An 18,417-nucleotide genomic window follows, 5' to 3' on the forward strand; every position below is an offset into this window, starting at 1 on the left:
TAATACCTTCCTGTGAAAATATTTGTAGGAGATACTGTTTTTTTTAAGATTTTGAATGTCTGAAACTATTCTATTCTCAATTTTGACTGGCAGTTTGAGTGGATATGAGATTCTAAATTTAAAAAAATGTTCCTTAGACTTTTCTTCATATGTTAATTTCCTAAATGGGTCCTTTAAGTTTCTGATCTATTCCTGTCAGTTTTCCATGTCTCTCTTTGTGCTTAACTTTCTGAGAACTAGTCAGCTTTATCTCTTAAAGAGTCTATGTTTTGTTTTCTGTTTCTTCTTTATTTTAATAGGATCCTCTTTTCATTCCCTAGATGTCCAGTCATCTCATGATATCCTTGGGGCCTTGGTTCCAGGACTACCCTGGATACCAAAATCTGTGGATGTTCAAGTTATATAAATAAAATATCGTAGTATTTGCATATAAACATATGTATATCTTCTATGTACTTTAAATCGTGTTAGATTATTTATAATACGTAATAAAATATAAATGCTATGTAAATGGTTGTTATGCTGTGTTGTTAGAGAATAAAGACTAGGAAAAAAGTCTGTATATTTTCAGTACACTTGCAACCATTGTAGGCCTAACTACATAGTACATGTCAGCAACAATGTAACATTTTCCCCCCAAATATTTTCAGTCCATGGTTGGTTGAATCCATGGATATGGAACACCAACTGTACTATTTTGTGTCTTTGAGGATAATCCTGGTGTTTGTAATTTAGTCTTTTGACTGCGTTTTCTCAGATTTTCCTGAGTTCCCTTTCTTTTATTTGTTTGTTTGCATGTTAGTTTTGTTGTCTTTCCTGCTAGAAGCTTTCTTCAAACAGTCCATCATGTTTGAGAAAGGGATACTGGAAAGAGAGTGGAAGCTCCATATGCCTGAGTGGGGCTTTCTGACTTGCATTCACTATAGGAACACTGAGGAAGATACCTGACTATTGGTTTGAGTGACATAAGTGTCAGTCTCTCTAGGTATTTTCTTTTTGTTCAGTTTGTTTCTCCAGGAAGAGAGAAAAGTCAGCTAGCTTTTTGTGGCTTTGACTCTGTAGACACATTCATGTTTTAGCTTTGCCCTCTGAAGATCACTGTGTTTTCAGTATTCTAAAATTCTGTTGTCAATCCTTGTCTCCTATTGTCTCCTGTCTTTGTCCTTCAATAATGCATGCATGCCTGGCAGCGCGTCGCTCAGCGGTTGGGCATTAGCCTAGGATCCAGGAGATCACAGTTCGATTCCAGGTCCAGGCACATGCCCGGGTTGTGGGCTCGATCCCCAGTCGGGGCATGCAAGAGGCAGCCGATCAGTGACTCTCTCTTATCATTGATGTTTCTATCTCTCTGTCCCTCTCCCTTCCTCTCTCTGAAATCAATAAAGTTATATTTAAAAATAATAATAATCATACATGTGTATTTCATATCCGTATGCACAGAGAAGCCTTTGTAAAGAAGATAGTAAGTGAGCTGAACCTTGAAGGATGTTTACCCTTCAGTCAGACTTACAAAGACACGTTGATTAGGGAGATAAGAAGAGAGGAGAAGAGAGAAACCTTCCAAACAGAGGGAAAGGAGATGGAAAAAGAGATGCTATGATGCATATGATTGGATGGACAACCTTGTTCATTCATCCACTCATATTGTCCTAAGAGTATTGTTTGTTGTCTAAGGGAATACATAGGATTAATCAAATTAAATAGATGGTGTACCATGATAAAAACACTTTTGATTGTTTGCGACAACTTATTCCAGTACCTAATGTCCCAACAGATATCACATGGCCATTTTACTCATATGAAAAGTAGTGGATTGATAATGTATGACACTTTAATGAAAAATGCAGTGTAAGAGTTGGTATTATTAGGAAGGAAAAGAATTGGTGAGACTGCCCCTGATAATGTAACTTTATTAGAGGTTTTTAATTTTATGGAAGAACAAAATAATGAAATTGTGCATAGGAAACAAAATTATGTTTTGACTTAGTTTCCCTGATGGGCCGATGCCAATATAAGTGGCTTTCTGATTGTTGGAAGGAGTTCCACAGAAGTCACTTACATGTACATTAAAGAGTTTGAAGGATTGAACTTTTATACTTTTATAATAGTAGTGGAGTTATGAAAAGCATTTTATTCATTTATGTCTTCATCTAGGTAAGTTTCAAGTAAATAGTTTTCATTCTGTAACTTCACCTTCTTATTTACATGCAAAACATTTTAACTATAAATCTGATATTATTATGGGAAATTTGCAAATATAAAAAATTTTAAATAACTATATCACTACTCAAGAATAATTATTTTAATATTTGGTTTAGTCATTTCTCCCAAACACACAATAAAGACAAAGTACTACTTTTTAAATTTCCCATGCTGTGCAGTTTTCCCATTTCATTAAATTGTCTTTGAGAATTTGAATTCTAATGATGGCCTACTGGTCTTGAAACCTGCATTCACAAAGCATTTGCACTTTCTAAAACCAAGTAGCATCCATTAGGCATTCTCTCTCAGGTCCAGCACTGAGGAGAAAGGGATCAGGGAAGCCTGAGAAGGCTGCAGAGGCGAGTGTGGAGTGTCGGAGCGGGGCCAGCAGGGGCTTCTGTCATGGATGAGGCTGCCACATTGTTGGTGTCTCTGACCTTGGACTCACTTTAACATTATAGTCTGGATTCTATTAAGGGAATCTCATGTTTTTCCTTTGCAAGAATCACCCCCTACCATGACAAATATTTTTTTTTAAATATTTTTAAGTTGTGAAAGCAGTGCCTTCCCCAAAAGAAATTTATAGTTCAAATTTACACGAAGTTCTCTAACTGGAGCAAGCCAGGTTTTCACTAAAGCTTCAGCTTTCCTCTGTAAAACATTAGTCACTCCCTTGGAAGAAGCGATGTTTTATAGGCAGTGGGATAAAATAGCCACAGATGTGCATGGGAAATGATAGGCTTAAGAATGTACCTGCAAAGCATTCTTATTTAATTTGAAGGTAAAAATATGAAAGAAGGCTAAATTGGGGTGCTAAAATAGCAGCGATTCTGTAATAAGGAAATGATAAGTTTCTGATCCGTTTCAAGCAGCGTTTACTTTTCCCCTTTCCTTTATTCTTGGGAAGTTCTTGAGATTGTGCCAAGCCTTTTTCACTCACGATTTTGAAAGGTATTCACCATTCCCATGAGTAACTGGTTGCCTTTTTACTGTGCAGGACTGTAGTGACGCCTGTGGCCAAAGAGTTTGATCCAGACATGGTCCTAGTTTCCGCTGGATTTGATGCAATAGAAGGCCACGCCCCTCCTCTGGGGGGATACAAAGTGACAGCAAAATGTAAGTAAATCCTTTAGGGCCTTATGAAATGCTATGACATAATAACACCTTTAAGGTCTTTAAAAGAGACAGCACCTTTTGCACGCATCTAGTAAAGTGAGGTAAGACTGTTAAAAATGATTGAGATGGTGTTTACTGCTCTGTCAGATTCACCTCTTTGTAGAAATTGGCCTTTAACAAAACAAAGTTAATTTGTTTCCTTTGGTGGACTTGAGGGGACAATTCAGGACCTTTATGTTTTTCAGGAGTCCCGGGTTGCTATTTAAAGGCAGAAGTGATAGGGCTTCTGTTTAAAATACGTTGAATGACTTGAAAGGTCACGCGGCTAGAAAAGCTACTGGACTTTTTACAAGGAGAAAAGAAGCTGCTGTTTTTATTCTATTGTACATGGAGTAAAAAAAAAAAAAAGTTATTTCCCAATAATACTGTGCTCTTTGGGTCTGAATACAAAGTGTGGTTCCCCGAGCTCACAGGCTTTGTACATGCCTATGGGCAATGCTCTGGATCTTCTATTGTGTTGCAAAGATTAATTTTTTGGCTGTGTTCCTCAGCAACTAGACACCAAATGGACAAATGACTTTTGTGTTATGTTGCATTTGATTGATGTGACTTAATGCAATTTGGCTAGAAAGAGTCTTTCTTTAAGAATAATTTCTGTGTTCCCTGAGTGTGAAAACAAGGCATATGCATAGTCCACGGGTACAAATGTTTGCTAGCGCTGTGGATGGCTATTTTAAAAATGAAGGAAAAAGAACATTTACACAAAGAATAGGCTCCATCATGGTGTTTTTTAGCGGGTTGGGGGGAAATGAAAACAAACAAATAAAAAACAACCCAAATAGTGTTAAGTGAGAGAGATGAATTTGGATGGAGCTTGATTTATTAATTGGGGGGAAAAACAAAGAACCAGCATCATGCCAACCTTTGTTTTCAGTTGGCATCTCATGTGAGGGAGTTTTCTGCACTCTAATTGTTCCAGTAACATTGTTAGGTAGTAGCTATTTTTAACATCTTTTAGTTACCCAGGGTTCTTAGTGCCTTGCTGTCTATTGAAAACATATTAAAAGAAGGAACTCCACAAGCACAGACAAAACACAGTAATCCGCAGCATTGGTACAATTTAATAGAGAGGTATTTGGTCAAATCAAATATCCTTATAACCCACGCCATGTGAGTGGCATTTCTTCGTGGAATGCCACTCACATGGAAGTCAATTTTTCCACTAGAGCTAAACCTCATTTGAGTCAAGATTAGTGAATAGTTTAGTCTAAATAAAAAAATAAGAGCTTATACCTTAAATTGAGATAAACTCAAACAGTGGAAAACACATGGAATAACAATGGAAATCTAGAAAAGGTGTTGCTTGTTATTAAATCCAAGAATCTTTCTAAGGAGGGAGAAATAGCGGAAGAATATCTACATTTGGGTCTTTCTCCCTGCCAAGGAGACAAGCTGTAGCAAGTCCACTTTTCAGAATTAGCTAGAAGGAATTCATCTTTTTGTTCTCTTGCTTGTTTGTTCATGGTGTTTTTGTTTTTTTCCAAGTCAAGTTCCAATATCAAATGTCATCTTGGAAGGTAGCATAGAAAGTACTAGTAGTATGGTTTCTCTTGGTCATAGACAGAAGAAACATGGTTCGTACCTCTTGTTAGCTTCAGTACAATGCGCCAAGACCTTCTTTAGGTTGTGTGTCTTTATTCGTTTGGGGGGACATTCTTCATTGCTTTCTAGGCCAGGATAAGTTTGTCTATAATCTCCCCAACCTCCCTCCCTTCCTTATCTGTTTCTTCCCTTCTTTGTTTTTTCTACTCATTGGGCCACATGCTTCCTTACTAGGTGATTTGTTTACTAAGAAAAACAGATATAAATTTTAAGTGATTTAATAACTCACCCTTTCTCGAGTATTTGCACTTAATAAGGCAAAGATATGCAATGAGGAGAGGAAATCTTAGAACCCAAGGAAGTTATAGTAGAGGCTATCTAAAAACAGTTCACATATTTTATAGATGAGAAAATACTATCATCTGAAATAATTGGGGTTAAAACCAAAGTGCTTACCCTGAATTTGTAGTTAGATGAAATTGCATACGGCTTTTACTGGATTTTTTTCACTGAAGAGTAAATGTTTCATAAAATGCATGAGAATAGAGAACTTGCATGCACACTACAGAGGCCATATTGGTGCCTAAGACCCTTAGCTTTTCAAGCACAGTCTGTATCACCGACTAGTCCCATGATACTTAAATGAAAAAACAACACAGCGTCACGTCTGGGCAACTGGGTGTATAGATCATCTGATGCAGGCCTGAGTTTGCTGGCTGTGTTTTCTAGAGATGCTGCCACATTAACTGGGCAGAAGTTAGCATTATTGGACAGCTGTATAGTTAGTTATTCCCCAAAGAGCTCACCCCTGGGTCTCTTTGTTCTCTTTCTACCACCTGTCAGATGCACTTACATTACTTGGGACTGAAAGTTCTGCACAGGCCATTAGTATTGGGCCCTTTCTGTCCCATGCCAGAGCCATCCTCTGTTTGAGGGGAGTCTCAAAATGAGGCTAGAAATAGGCTAAACCTAAAAATAGGTGGAAATTATAAAAACAAATTCCTCTTCTGTTTTCCCATTCTGAAAAACTCGCCCTTGCCCGAAGTAGAATGTTCAAGGACTTTAAAGAGAGGTTTTATAATCATATCAGAGATGCTAAAATTTTGTTGTCTTAGCACATTGAATGAATATTTTAAAATAATTGTGTTCGATATTCAGAAAGGAAAGGATAAAGTCAAAACATCTAGTGTTTTTGTTTGTTTTTAAACACCTAATTAGCTACCTGTTGTTTTTTAAAGAATTGGTTGAGACTATGACAAAAGTTTCAGCCCAAATGTAGAAGTGATTTAAAATTAAAGTTAGTTCTTGGTTAGTACTATTTTTTCCCCTCTCTTTTCTCATTTCTTTACATATCAAGTGTCCTCTGCTGTGAAACTACAACAAAAATATTCAGATTTGTTTCTGCTGAAGTTTTAAGTAAATTATCTGAATTAGTTATTTGAAATCTACACGGTTGTTTCAATTAACCCCAGGGGTAAGGCCCAAGCTGAAAGGAATAAGTATCTTTGTGTCCTACCCTAAGCCCTATCTCAAACTTTACCTTGAAGTTATCAGTTTATCTTTTAAAATACTCTCATTTCCATCTGATTGTCTTCCTGTTACAGTTTAAGAAGGTTGGCATGACAACTAAGTGCCATGTTCAAACAATACAATTGAATGAAATTGATTCACCATATTGCAGCACCCCCTGGCTTTACTGTGTTGTCATCGTTAAATTCATCTTACAAAAAAATAGATTTTTTTCCCCTTCATTTTCAACACATTTACATATTCTCTACTTTCATTGGCTTCAGGTAGTGAATTAATAGGTGCAAATTGTTTTTATCATGAGAATAAATTTTTCCTTTTCTTTGAAATAATGCAAAAGTCATTGTAAGATGACAGCAACATCTGATTAAAAAACATGTTTCTTTAGTAAACATTGAGGTAGTTTTACAGTTCTTGAGATAGAAATCATTTCCCTCAGCAAATACACGAGTATAGAATAGCTAATTTAACGAGTAAAGAATAGCTAATAGTTGAAGGAAATGTAAACAGTGTATCTTAGAGTTTTGCATTACCATCTTCTCCTGGATAGAAGGCTGTATCCTTTTTGGTGATCCCCTTATTCCACTTTTTCCCCTGTGAATGTCCGACAGGGAGAGACTGTTGTGGGACAGATACCTGTACAAGTGAATTCGTCCGTAGCTGTGAGTTTGTCCTGGGAAAGCACAAAAATTCCCGGAGTAGTCAATCCTCCAAAAATAAATCTCTAAGAAGTTTAAGTGCTAAACCAGTCAACAAATAAGTGCCAAGAAATAAACGTTGTTAAACAAATGAGGCTGTGTTGGTCTACTTCACCTACTAATGATGAGTGTACATGCTAACAAGCTTCATGATTTCCACCATTTAGAATTGGCAACAGCTAAAACTTTTATTATATTTACTCCAAGTCTTTTGTTTATAAAAGAAATAAAAATCACTGCCCCCAAGCCCTATTCCCCTCCCCTCCTAAACAATGTCATAATTTGTGTGTTTTCTAGTACACACACATACCATACAATATTATTTTAGTGAGTGTGTTTTCAAATTTAACATATATAGCAAAAGGTAAGCATTAAATTATTGTTCTGTACATATAGTTCGTCGAACTTGCTTGTTTTGCTTTTAATATCTTTGTTCTGACATACAAGTGTTTATATATCCTTTTACTTTCTTTATTTTAGGCCATTATGGACATATCCTATTATGTATTTTATCTGCCCTCCTACTAATGGACCTTCCAGTTGTTTCCAAACAGTGTTGAAGTGAACATCATTTCACAGGTTTTCTCTCGCCCGGGTGTTACCTCCCACGGACTGGTTTAGTCAGGTTGGGCTTCTGTTTCTTTTTCAGTGTATAGGTCTTGAAGGTGTGGAGGGAGGCAGCTAAGGAAAGAGAGAATGCCTTCTCCCTTCCTTAACTACCCCAAACCGCGGCTCATACCCTCCTGTCTCAGAACAGGACCTCTCCTCTTCTCTTGACCACTTTATATTTTGTGTATCACACCCCTCCCTTTCCCGTAACAATTGTCAGAGAGCACTTTGTTGTGTTCTAATAGTCTTCAAGTCTAATCCAAACACTTACGGGAAAAAATGGACTAGAAGTCATGTGATAGATGGATAAAAAAAATTATTTTACTGTGTTTTCAAGCAATACTCTAGGAATTAAATTTAAGTAGAAAAGATGATTTTCGACTCACAGCCGATTTGATTGGCTGTACTGTCAGTGACTAGGGAGGGCACTGTGGCCCTGAGTTTGAAAGCACAGTCTGGTCATGCAGTAGACAAGTGACAATCCTGGCATGAGCCCTTAGCTTGACCACAGGGATGCCACTCAACCTCTCGAAGATTGTTTTCTTGACCTTAACATTAAACTTCATCCTGGCAGTGTTATTGTTATTGCTGATAAAATAGTGATATCTGCTGGCAATCGCTGAATGTTTACTCTGCACTAGGTATTATATGTAGTACTTTCTGCATCAACTCATTTTGTTTTTTATGATTAAATAATACATATAAAGCACCCTTTTCTTATATGTTTTTATTATGATGATCTTGTACCTCCTTAATACCCTGAAATCACTAAAGAAGATTTAACAGTCATTTACGTTTCCAAATTTTTAAAAAGTGACAGAAAAATTAAGTGATTCACTCAGGCACAGAGCTGAAGATTAACAAAACCACACTTGAGCTCATGTCTCTTTACTTCCAGCTTAGCATAGTTTTCATTTGGTTCAACAGGTTATTAAAAAATATCCCAAATAAATTAGCAGAGTTTTTAATTACTGTAGAAGTGTATTCTGAATTGTGAAAATACGGAAAATGAAAGGAAATTTTCCCAACAACAAATTACTGATCTGAATAAAATTTTCCAAGTCAAAAATGTTAGCAGAGCTTGTCAAATACGTATGGGAGCTTACCAGTTTGCAGATCATACTTGTTATTTGTCATGGAGGATTCTGCAGAAGAACCAGTCAGGTACTTAGTCTTTGCCTCAAAATTTTCATCTTTAGCTTAAACGTTTCACATACCAGTAGTCTCTTTGTTGCATTTACAAGCAAGTACGAGGCCTCCTGCAAAGACAGGAGGAAGTGGATTTGCAGGACATTCATATTTATAAATATAAATATATGTGTATGCAGCCTAGTTTCCTTGTATATATCTAACAGCCAACATAAAGAAGCAACAGAGTTAATTAAGGAAGAAAAATGCCAGTGTATAAAAAATAACAAAGTTTAGATTTGGGCATGATTTGATTTTGAAATGACAGCCAAGAGTTGTATTCAATGAGTGCTCCACGTTTTACTATTACCCTGCCTTCATTTTCTCGCTCAATTGCCTGTTTCCTTACACCACATGACAACTCAGATACCAAATTGTAGAAGAATATTTTCCATCTGCCGTGCTTAGTTACTGATGTCATGAAACAATCCTTAGGCTAGGATGACTACTACTTAACTTTGAAGAGCAAAATTACTATAACTGTACCATAACTGGGGCCAGATCAACATCACTTTTGAAAAGAAAATACATAAGCAGAGTTTGCCCCGAGGGAGAATGCCAGCTGCAACTGCAGAACCAAATGTGTCCTGAATTTCATTGATGCTAAAATGCACTTTTTCATATTTTAACAAGTCTGAATTGGGATGCCTCTTACATTGGATGGCATTTCATTATTGGATTAGCAATGTTCTTTTTATTTTTATAGTGGCATATTAAAAATGGTCACAATAATTTTGTGCTATAATTGATGACATCTTAGATTTAAAGAAATATTTTACTTTTTGAAAGGTTTTAAAAATACCAGTCAAAAGCCATAACTAAAATTGTAGCTTAGATTTCCATTTTATATTTACTCTCCAGGCTTCTGAGGATTTAATAGAATCCCAAGAAAGCAAACATTAAAATAACAATTCAAACAAACAAAAATACATTATCAGGGAGAGATTTTAGATAGCGGATTCTCTTAATGTGAGTTTGCTGGTAGCTCAGACAAAGATTGTCCTTCTTTGGCCTGAGATCTCCATAACCATAGGTTCTGACTTTATTGTGATGATCCCTCTAATTAAGTAATTGGTTCCCAGTTTTACAAATCAAATTAATAAGAAGAGAATCAGTCAAATAATTTATGAAGTCATAGGTCAGTGCAGTAGTAAGCCTATGGGCCATAGCTATATGACTAAGAGTCATCTTCTAGCATATGTGTGGCTGATGAAGTTATCAGGAAATTATGGGGAATGAATATGTACTTGCCATTTACAGGAAGTTTTCTTCATACTATTCTCATGGGCTGTAGAATCATTTGGTCTAGTACAGTGGTTTTCAGACCAGTAGGCATTGGCATCATCTGGTGGCCTTGTGGGGCCCCACTCTGAGACTTTCTGATTCCTCAAGTTTGATGTTGGGCTTATAATTTGTATTTCCAAGTTCCAAGGTGATGCGGTTACTCCTAGTATAGGGACCAAACCACTGGACTAGTTACAGAGAGGAAAGACACAGGCTTTGGAGTTAGTTGGTCTGTAGTTTGGGTCTAATTTGTGACAAACTCACCTTTCTGTGTGGTAATGTTCTTGTTTCTCAAAGAGAAATGATATAAACTGTATCTGTTTTGGCTAAATATATGGCTATTATGAGAATCAAATGAGGTAATGGACTTGAAAACAAAGTTTTTCAATATGGGACACTCTAGATATTACAGGATATCAGTGATACTGTACCCATTAAATTTAGGAATGCTATTTTTTTCATACACATAAGCTGAGTTAAGAATTCATAGGTCAAAACACTATGTTTGTTGCTATGGGGAAAAATAAAGAATAGAATCAGTATTCATTCTGCCAAGCAGTTTTGTTTGGGTAGTAATTCAAAGAAGCAGGCTCTGGAATGTAACTTTCTAAGTTCAACACTTGGCTCTGCCACTTTTTTTGTGTGTGTGACTTTGGGCCACTTACTTTACCTTAGTGGGACTGAATTTTCTCAAACACAAATGGGACTGTCTATTTCCTAGGTTTGTGAAGATTAAATAAGACAGCCCATTTTTCAACCTAAAGAGTGACATTTAGTAATAAGCACTCAACAAATGTTAGCCAATATTAGATAGTCTTAAATTTTTCATGTGCCAGGCTAGGCTCTGGATTATAACAAGTTTGATGCATGCATAGCATATTACTCTTATTGGAGTCGAACAGCTCTAGATCTGTGTCTTGATAATAACAGAACTGTCTGGCTTTTAAATGCTTCGAACTAATTTACAGATGAAAGCTATAATAACGAGCATTGTTAACAAAATGCCTGAGTCCATAGATTTGGGAGATCGCTTATGTCAATGGAAGGAATCTCCCAGACTTCTGCTTACCAGGGAGGCAGTCCAGCTAGCTCACGTATAGGCTAAGAACATAGCAGTACAGGCTAATAATATTTATTCATTTAGTGAGAATTTCCATTAACATCTAAAAGATTTTCATAGCCCAGCCAGTGTGGCTCAGTGTTTGAGTGTTGACCAGTGAACCAGGAGATCATGGTTCGATTCCAGGTCAGGGCACATGCAGTAGGCAGTGAGCAGGAGGCAGCTGATCAATGACTCTCTCTCATCATTGATGTTTTTATCTTTCTTTTCCTTTCTCTTCCTCTCACTAAAATCAATAAAAACTTATTTTTAAAAAAATTTTTTAAATTCTCGTATACAGAAAAAAAGACTGATCATGTTGCTTAAAAATGAGCAAAACCGAGGGAGCATTTCTCTTGGTGATTGGGAATATATCAGATCTACTGTTATTGATTACCTTTTCAAAAGCAAATTTTTAACACTATAAAGGAAATTTATATGAGATAATATTTATTTTTGAACAATTTATGGAAATTTGTCATCAGTACTGCTCTGATATAAAATTTTAAATAAGACAGAAATTAGAAAGTTGAAAGGATAGTTGGAGCTAGTGATGAAAAAACAAAGGTAAGCTCAGAGAGACCAGTCAGGCCAATTTAATTAATATGGCTGGCCTTTATTTAACTTGAAGTGTAGAATGTTTTGGCAAGTCTGTCTGATCTGGGTTTCATAGCACATATTTTTGTGTGTGTTACGTGCTGTTGAGTCATCTCTAACTCCTGGCAAACTTATGAATGAGTGATGTCTACAATGTCCTGTCCTCAGCAGCCCTGCTCAGCTCCTGCAGACTCATGCCTATGGCTTCTTTTATGGAGTCACACCATCTCATATTTGGTCTTCCTCTTTTCCTGCTGCCTTTTGTTTTCCCCAGCATCATTGTCTTTTCCAAAGAACCCTCCTTCTCAAGATGGGACCGATGTAAGACAGCATATTTGTACACTATATAAAATCCAGTCATCTCGTTTAGAATCGCTTATCTCAGATTCAAAGAGTTGCCAGCTCTGTTCATTTATTTGCAGTTTTCTGGATCTACTATAAACAGTTTTCTCAGATGTTGTTATTTCTAGTCAAAGATTTCTTCCCACAGCACTGCCCTTATGCACAGTATTTCCTTCCTGTTTTAGAGTAATTATCTAAATAAGGCACACATCAGAGTCCCAAAAATCACTTTATTGTCCCAGTAGCCAACAGAGGGAATCATTTATTAAATGTAGCTAATTTCAGTAACTGACAGGCACATGAAGTGCCTAAAGAAAACAGAGGAGTGTCAGACTACTTGGGATGGTTCCAGGAAGGTTGTCTCCTCTAAGAGCTACATTTTACTAAGGATCATGATGGTTGTTGAAACTTTTCCTGTTGTTTTACTCAGTAGTCTCAGGGGGACTATTTGGCACTAGGGTGCAAAATGAGATCAGCAATTAAGAAAAGACACCACTGTGAGCACTTGAAGAGTAAATCACTGAGTACCAGACTAAATAACCAGTAAGTGCCAGGCCAAAGCAATAGCAAGGTTGTGTGAGAGCCCAGCTTCTTCATCTTGCCAGGGCGCCTGCTGCTGCCGCTCGTTGCGTGACTGTCCCCAGAGGAGGTGTGCAGGTGTTTGACAAGAGGAAAGTCAGTGGCAATCAACTCTTATGCCCAGTAGAAAAGATCACCCAAAGGCTTAGAAGTTTTATCATCTAGAAACTAAAAAAAACCACAAAAACCCTTACACTGGCCACAGCTGTCTATCTAGGGGCAGCCCTGGAGCCACCTTCCACACAGGACAGGGGCACTGGTTTCTCTGACAGCCTGGCAGGTGTGTATGTGAATGAATCTGACCCCGCTGGTGGCAAGGAGAGCACTTCCAGCTGATCTGCTTGATGACTCCCGATCGGAGAAGCAGAATGTTAAGTAACTTCTTATTTGCAGCCAAAGCCACAGTTTCCCCCTCCAGTTCCCCCAGATGTGATTACCCTTTTTACTTCCATATAACAATCAAGAAAAGAATGGAGAGGAACAAGGGGACATGGTGAGTGATGTACTGGAAATTGTAGTACATAAAAGGCAACTTTCCTTCTCACCCTCATTTATACACTAAATATGTGTTTTAAAAAACTGGTGTCTCTATAGAATCATGGAAAAGACAGAGGGATCTCAGAGGGAAGGGGGAGGTGGGAGGAGATTAACATAAGGATTTATATGCATATGTGCATAATCCATGGACATAGACAATAGTGGGGTGAAGGCCTGGGGAGGGGTACAGGGTGGAGGGGATCATTGGGGGGAAAATGGAGACATTTGCAATACTTTCAACAATAAAGATAAATAAATAAATAAATAAATAAATAAAGTAAGTAAGTAAGTGAGTGAGTGAGTAAATAAATTGGTGTCTCCAGTCCTCAGCTGTAAAATGAAGTATTTGGACCAACGAGTGGTTTAAAATTCTCTATCTAGAATAGCAAGAGCGGCAGACATTTAATAAGTGCTTGTAATCTATTGTCAGCACATTACATTTACTTTAGATATTTTTATAACAACACTCCAAGATAAGTGATGTTGCTGTGATCCCCATTTTACAGATGAAGAAACTAAAATATTAAAAAAAGAAGAAATGTTCTAATTTCTGAAAAAGCTACAGCTGGTAATTCCTGAGTGTTTCAGATCTGGTAAAAACGTATTTTATCAGAAATTGACCTTGAAAACCAGGAGAGACGAGGACCATGGCACATTTAGGACTTGCATCACCATTTGGATCCATGTTTATTAAGTTTATTCCTTTGGCTAAAATAGCCACATCTCTGTCCCTTCCTGCTATTCCCACTTTTTATTTTTCTCTCCTGGAAGGTCATGTTGTATATTGAGAGCATAAAACTCTCCACCTTGAAGAACTTGGGCCCTGCCCTGTGTAAGACCAGTGACACTTCTTTCTTGGTAAAGAGATGAGATTTATATTCTAAGGATAATTACTATCAAGTTTATATCTGATCTTCTTTTTTAATACTAGATGCTTCTCATATTTGGCCTTTCTTCTAAAGCTGGGTTGTTGAGAACCTACACAGGGTTTCAAGTAGGCAAAAGAATTAAATGGGAACAGAGAGAGAGAGAAAGAGGGAGGGAGGGAGGGAGGGAGGGAGGGAGGGAGGGAGGGAGGGAGGAGAGGGCCCTAAGTGCTTTTGTTATGAAGGCAGTGATAGTAGACAAGTAGGAAAATACCTCCATATCTAGGGCTTTGCCACTGGATGGGAGCTAACATGTAACCTGTGCTCTGTGCCTCAACCAAATACCATGGCCTGGCTCAATATTTAAGCAGGAAAATGAACCCAGAAAGGAAAGAAGTGTTTAGTTCATTGAACAGATATACATTGGACACCTACTGTGTGTTCCATGATGTTGTAGGTCCTAGGGTTACATCATCTGAAAAAGTCAGAACTCCCTGTTCTCATGCAGCTTATGTATTCAGGCTGTGCTGTCTAAAAGGGTACCCACTGGCCACATGTGGCAATTTAAATTTAAATTAATTAAACTATATTTCAGGTGGTCCCTAGTCATACATAACTGGCAACTGCTACATTGGACAGCACTGATATAGAACATTTGCATCATGGCAAAATTTTGGAGGGCATCTTTCAGTGGTTAATGACTAAACAAAATACATAACATATAGTGCCTTAGGAGTGTATATGCTAAGAATAAACTTAAAGTAGGGAAAGGATCGGGTTATGTTGGGAGAAGTGAGATTTGCAGATTTAGGAAGGATGGTCAGAGATGACCTCACTCACAATTGACATTTACAGGAAGACCAGAAGGTGGTGAGGGAGCAGGCTGTGAGACCACCACAGGGAACAGCATTCTAGGTAGGAGAACAGAGAGGACAAAGGCCCTGAGGCAAAGGTTCCTTGGTGTGGTCGAGGAAAAAGGAGGCAAGTATGACTGAGACCGAGTGATCAAGTGAGAAGGAAGGTGGAAATGTTGTTGATGGGTTAAGTTAGATAAGAACTAGTTGCTGAATTCAGTATCATAGAGGGGATTGCTGACCTTGTCAGTGAGGGGTTTGATGAGTTAAAATCCTGATTAGAGGAGAGAATTGCAGGAGAGCAATGGAAGACTTTATGCATACACTACTCATCTTGTGAGGAATTTTCCTCTGATGGGGATCAGATCAATGGACTGATCGGAGAGAGAAGAGAGTGAGTATTTAAACAAATAATATTAGTAAAATCACAGCATATCTAGTACAAAGCCAAAGGCTGATGCTGTTGAAGAGAGAGAGGAGAATTAATTTCTGAAGAAATCTCCTTGAATTTATGACAGGAATGTGACCTGGTGCACACGTGGAAGGCTTGAACTTAAATACGTGGGCAGTTTGCCCATAGTATCAGTAGGGAAAGCAGAGCACAGGGTCCAGATGCTGGCAGGTGTGTGAGGGTAGCCGCGGGAGACTTACGAAGTGTGCTCCTGACAGACTTGCTCCTCAGCGAGCAGGAGCCGGGCCACACCGGGAATGAGAAGGGGAGGGAACTTCGGGGGCTAGCAAACCAGAGAGAAGATATGACATAATTAGCTGAGAGAGTGGAAAAGGGAATCTCTTGGGAGAGCACAGCACGAAGCAGCGCTGAGGGGCCCATGTAAGCTTCATGGACATCACTTCAGAGTGAGACAGTTCATTTTCACCAGCCATGTTGAATGCCAGTTTAAACAGGGCTGAATTTATAAAGAGGTAAAAAGCAATTATGTGATGCCCTATGAATTTTAAACTAGTTGGAGGGAAGTGAGAAAATGAGGAGTATAGAGAAATGAAAAATTGATAGGACCGATGAACTGCAGATCCCAAAATTATTGCAGTTGCAGTAGTAGTGGAGGAAACTGAAAAGAGAGGAGACAATGATATAAGAGGAGAATTCTTGGAATTCATATTATGGAGGGGTTCTGATTAAAGGGACTGGGACATGATCATAAGATGAGTCACTAAATCCTATGCCAAAGATCAACTCATGGAGGGAGTCACTTTTTTATTAGGTCGGTGTACACTCGGACTTGCAGTGTTATCTCTTTATGAAAGAAGAAAATTTGTAATAGATACAATCAGTTGATACTTAAATTTAAAAATTTAAAAATAATAGGGTAGCATATTCCCCTCAGATGGCATCAGATAGATCTCTTTGGTCTATCTCTTGGGAAGCTAGACAGGGCAACGCTGGGGTTTGCATTTGATCAGAAGCTCAAGCTTCTTGTTCCACCCAGTTTCCAAGAGTTTCTTGTATAGGGATTTCAAATACAAGCCCAGTAACAATAATCATTATTTAATTATGCTTAGCCACTTTCTTTATGAATATATTTCTATAAGAGAGGAATGTCAGTGTCCTGGGTAAGGATTCTGGACTATTTGACTCCACAATTGATATTTGTATAATCAGTTATACAAATTGATCCATTTGTATAATCAAGAAAGCTCAAGAAATGAGCAGGTACATGTTTTGTTAAAGCAAAAGATAAAAATCAGGAAGATACATTTCCTAATGTGTAGGAAATTCTAAGTATTATTTGTGAAAGAAGGAACTATTTGATGAGACACAGTTGATGCTTAGGTTTAAATTTTATTTTCCATTCCAGTCTTATTTATGTTTCTGAATGAAAGAACAAACAAATATTTATATTTTTTCTGGAAACAAAGATACGGAAATATTTCTGCCTACTGATTTGGAGATTTATTGGCAGTCAATGGAAAAAAAAATAGAAAGTGAACAATTGCTTTTTTTAAAACCCAAGAAAAATGTGTACATTTTCTCCAACTTTAGAAAGACTTCGATAAAACACTCAATTTGGTCTGGCAGGATTCTTTCACCATTACCTTTAAAAGTACAAGGTAGGACCTTATCTTCATTAAGTGCCACTGAATGTCTGGCACCACATAACTAACCAGAGAATTGGTAGCTTAGGGTCCATGGGATGCCTCAAGTTCAAAGGGAATAGAGACATCCTGTTTGGTGTTGTATTTCACTCATGCTGTTAAAACTGCCCAGACCCCCTTAAATGTTTTCTTTTTCATTCTTGAGCATGATCTTCTTTGTTCCTCGAGTATAACACAAAGCATAATAAAACCCAATGTCAGAGCAAATAATTTTCATAATGTGTCACAAGATTTTATTTTTAGGTATAAAGGTCTTCTTTCCTTTTATACAAAGAATCTTTTTTTTCCTTTTTAATGATGGTGAAAACAGGTCACTTGCCACCCCTGAGGACCTGTGACTTGTTAGAAAAGAAAGAACAGCTTTGGAGTTACCAATGCTGACCCAATACCTTAAAAGTGCAGATTCTATTATCGAAACTTTAGTACAAAGGAAGTCTATTGAGAAACAAAGGTGGATGAATTAAGCTCTAACTTGTCCAATGAGGATAATTCATTCTCAATTCCTAAGACCATAAACATGAACAAAGTAAATTAAGGTGTTTTAAATTACCTCTGCATTCAACGACATTTTAAAAGATTTAGTAACGTGTTCATTCAATCCAGAAAATCCACACGCTAACTTTCTTGAATGTCTCAAAGCTTATTTTCATTAACATTTACTATTTTTAAATTTTAAATTATGGAAAAAATGCTGGCTGAACAAACTCTGGTCTGACTGAAGTTTTTAGAAATGGCTTAGTGATATTTTTCTACATACTAATTTGTAACAGGGGGTGATAAATAAATACAAAACTATAAATTCTGTATATGAGATGTATACTGAAGCTTAACTGTCATTTGGGGGAAAAATTAATAAGGTCTCTCAAATGATTACTTAATAAATAATTTCTGAAACTTAAACAGTGCTCAAAGACGAAAATTCATGGTTTGTCAAAACTCTAGAACTTTACACATTTTCCTTTATTTTCTTAGGGGGGAAAATGTGTGTATGTATATATATATATATGAATATATATATGAATACATAAATATTACATGACTCGTTTAATCCAGTGTTACAGTGACCACAAATTGTTTAGAGGAAGCTATATAGGGGCTTCTGCTACCTTCATCTGCAGACTATCAAATGATCAAACTTGTAGGTCACATTCAATTTGACCATGGTCTAGTGGAGGAGGTCTGGTTAAGCTGCTTGATTGGGC

General features: G+C 37.3%; 1 protein-coding gene across 1 annotated transcript in view; it reads left to right on the forward strand.

Annotated features, from left to right (window-relative positions):
• The window catches only part of LOC148092287 (histone deacetylase 9-like), a 223,303-nt gene that overhangs the window by 112,000 nt on the left and 92,886 nt on the right, over positions 1-18,417 (forward strand). The window contains exon 10 of the mRNA XM_087821192.1: positions 3,200-3,318. Within this exon, the coding sequence (XP_087677318.1) occupies positions 3,200-3,318 (119 nt within the window). The remainder of the gene's footprint in view (positions 1-3,199; positions 3,319-18,417) is intronic.

The sequence above is a fragment of the Miniopterus natalensis genome, chromosome 10 (genome assembly GCF_054644295.1).
Source record: "Miniopterus natalensis isolate mMinNat1 chromosome 10, mMinNat1.hap1, whole genome shotgun sequence".
Classification (NCBI taxonomy): domain Eukaryota; kingdom Metazoa; phylum Chordata; class Mammalia; order Chiroptera; family Miniopteridae; genus Miniopterus; species Miniopterus natalensis.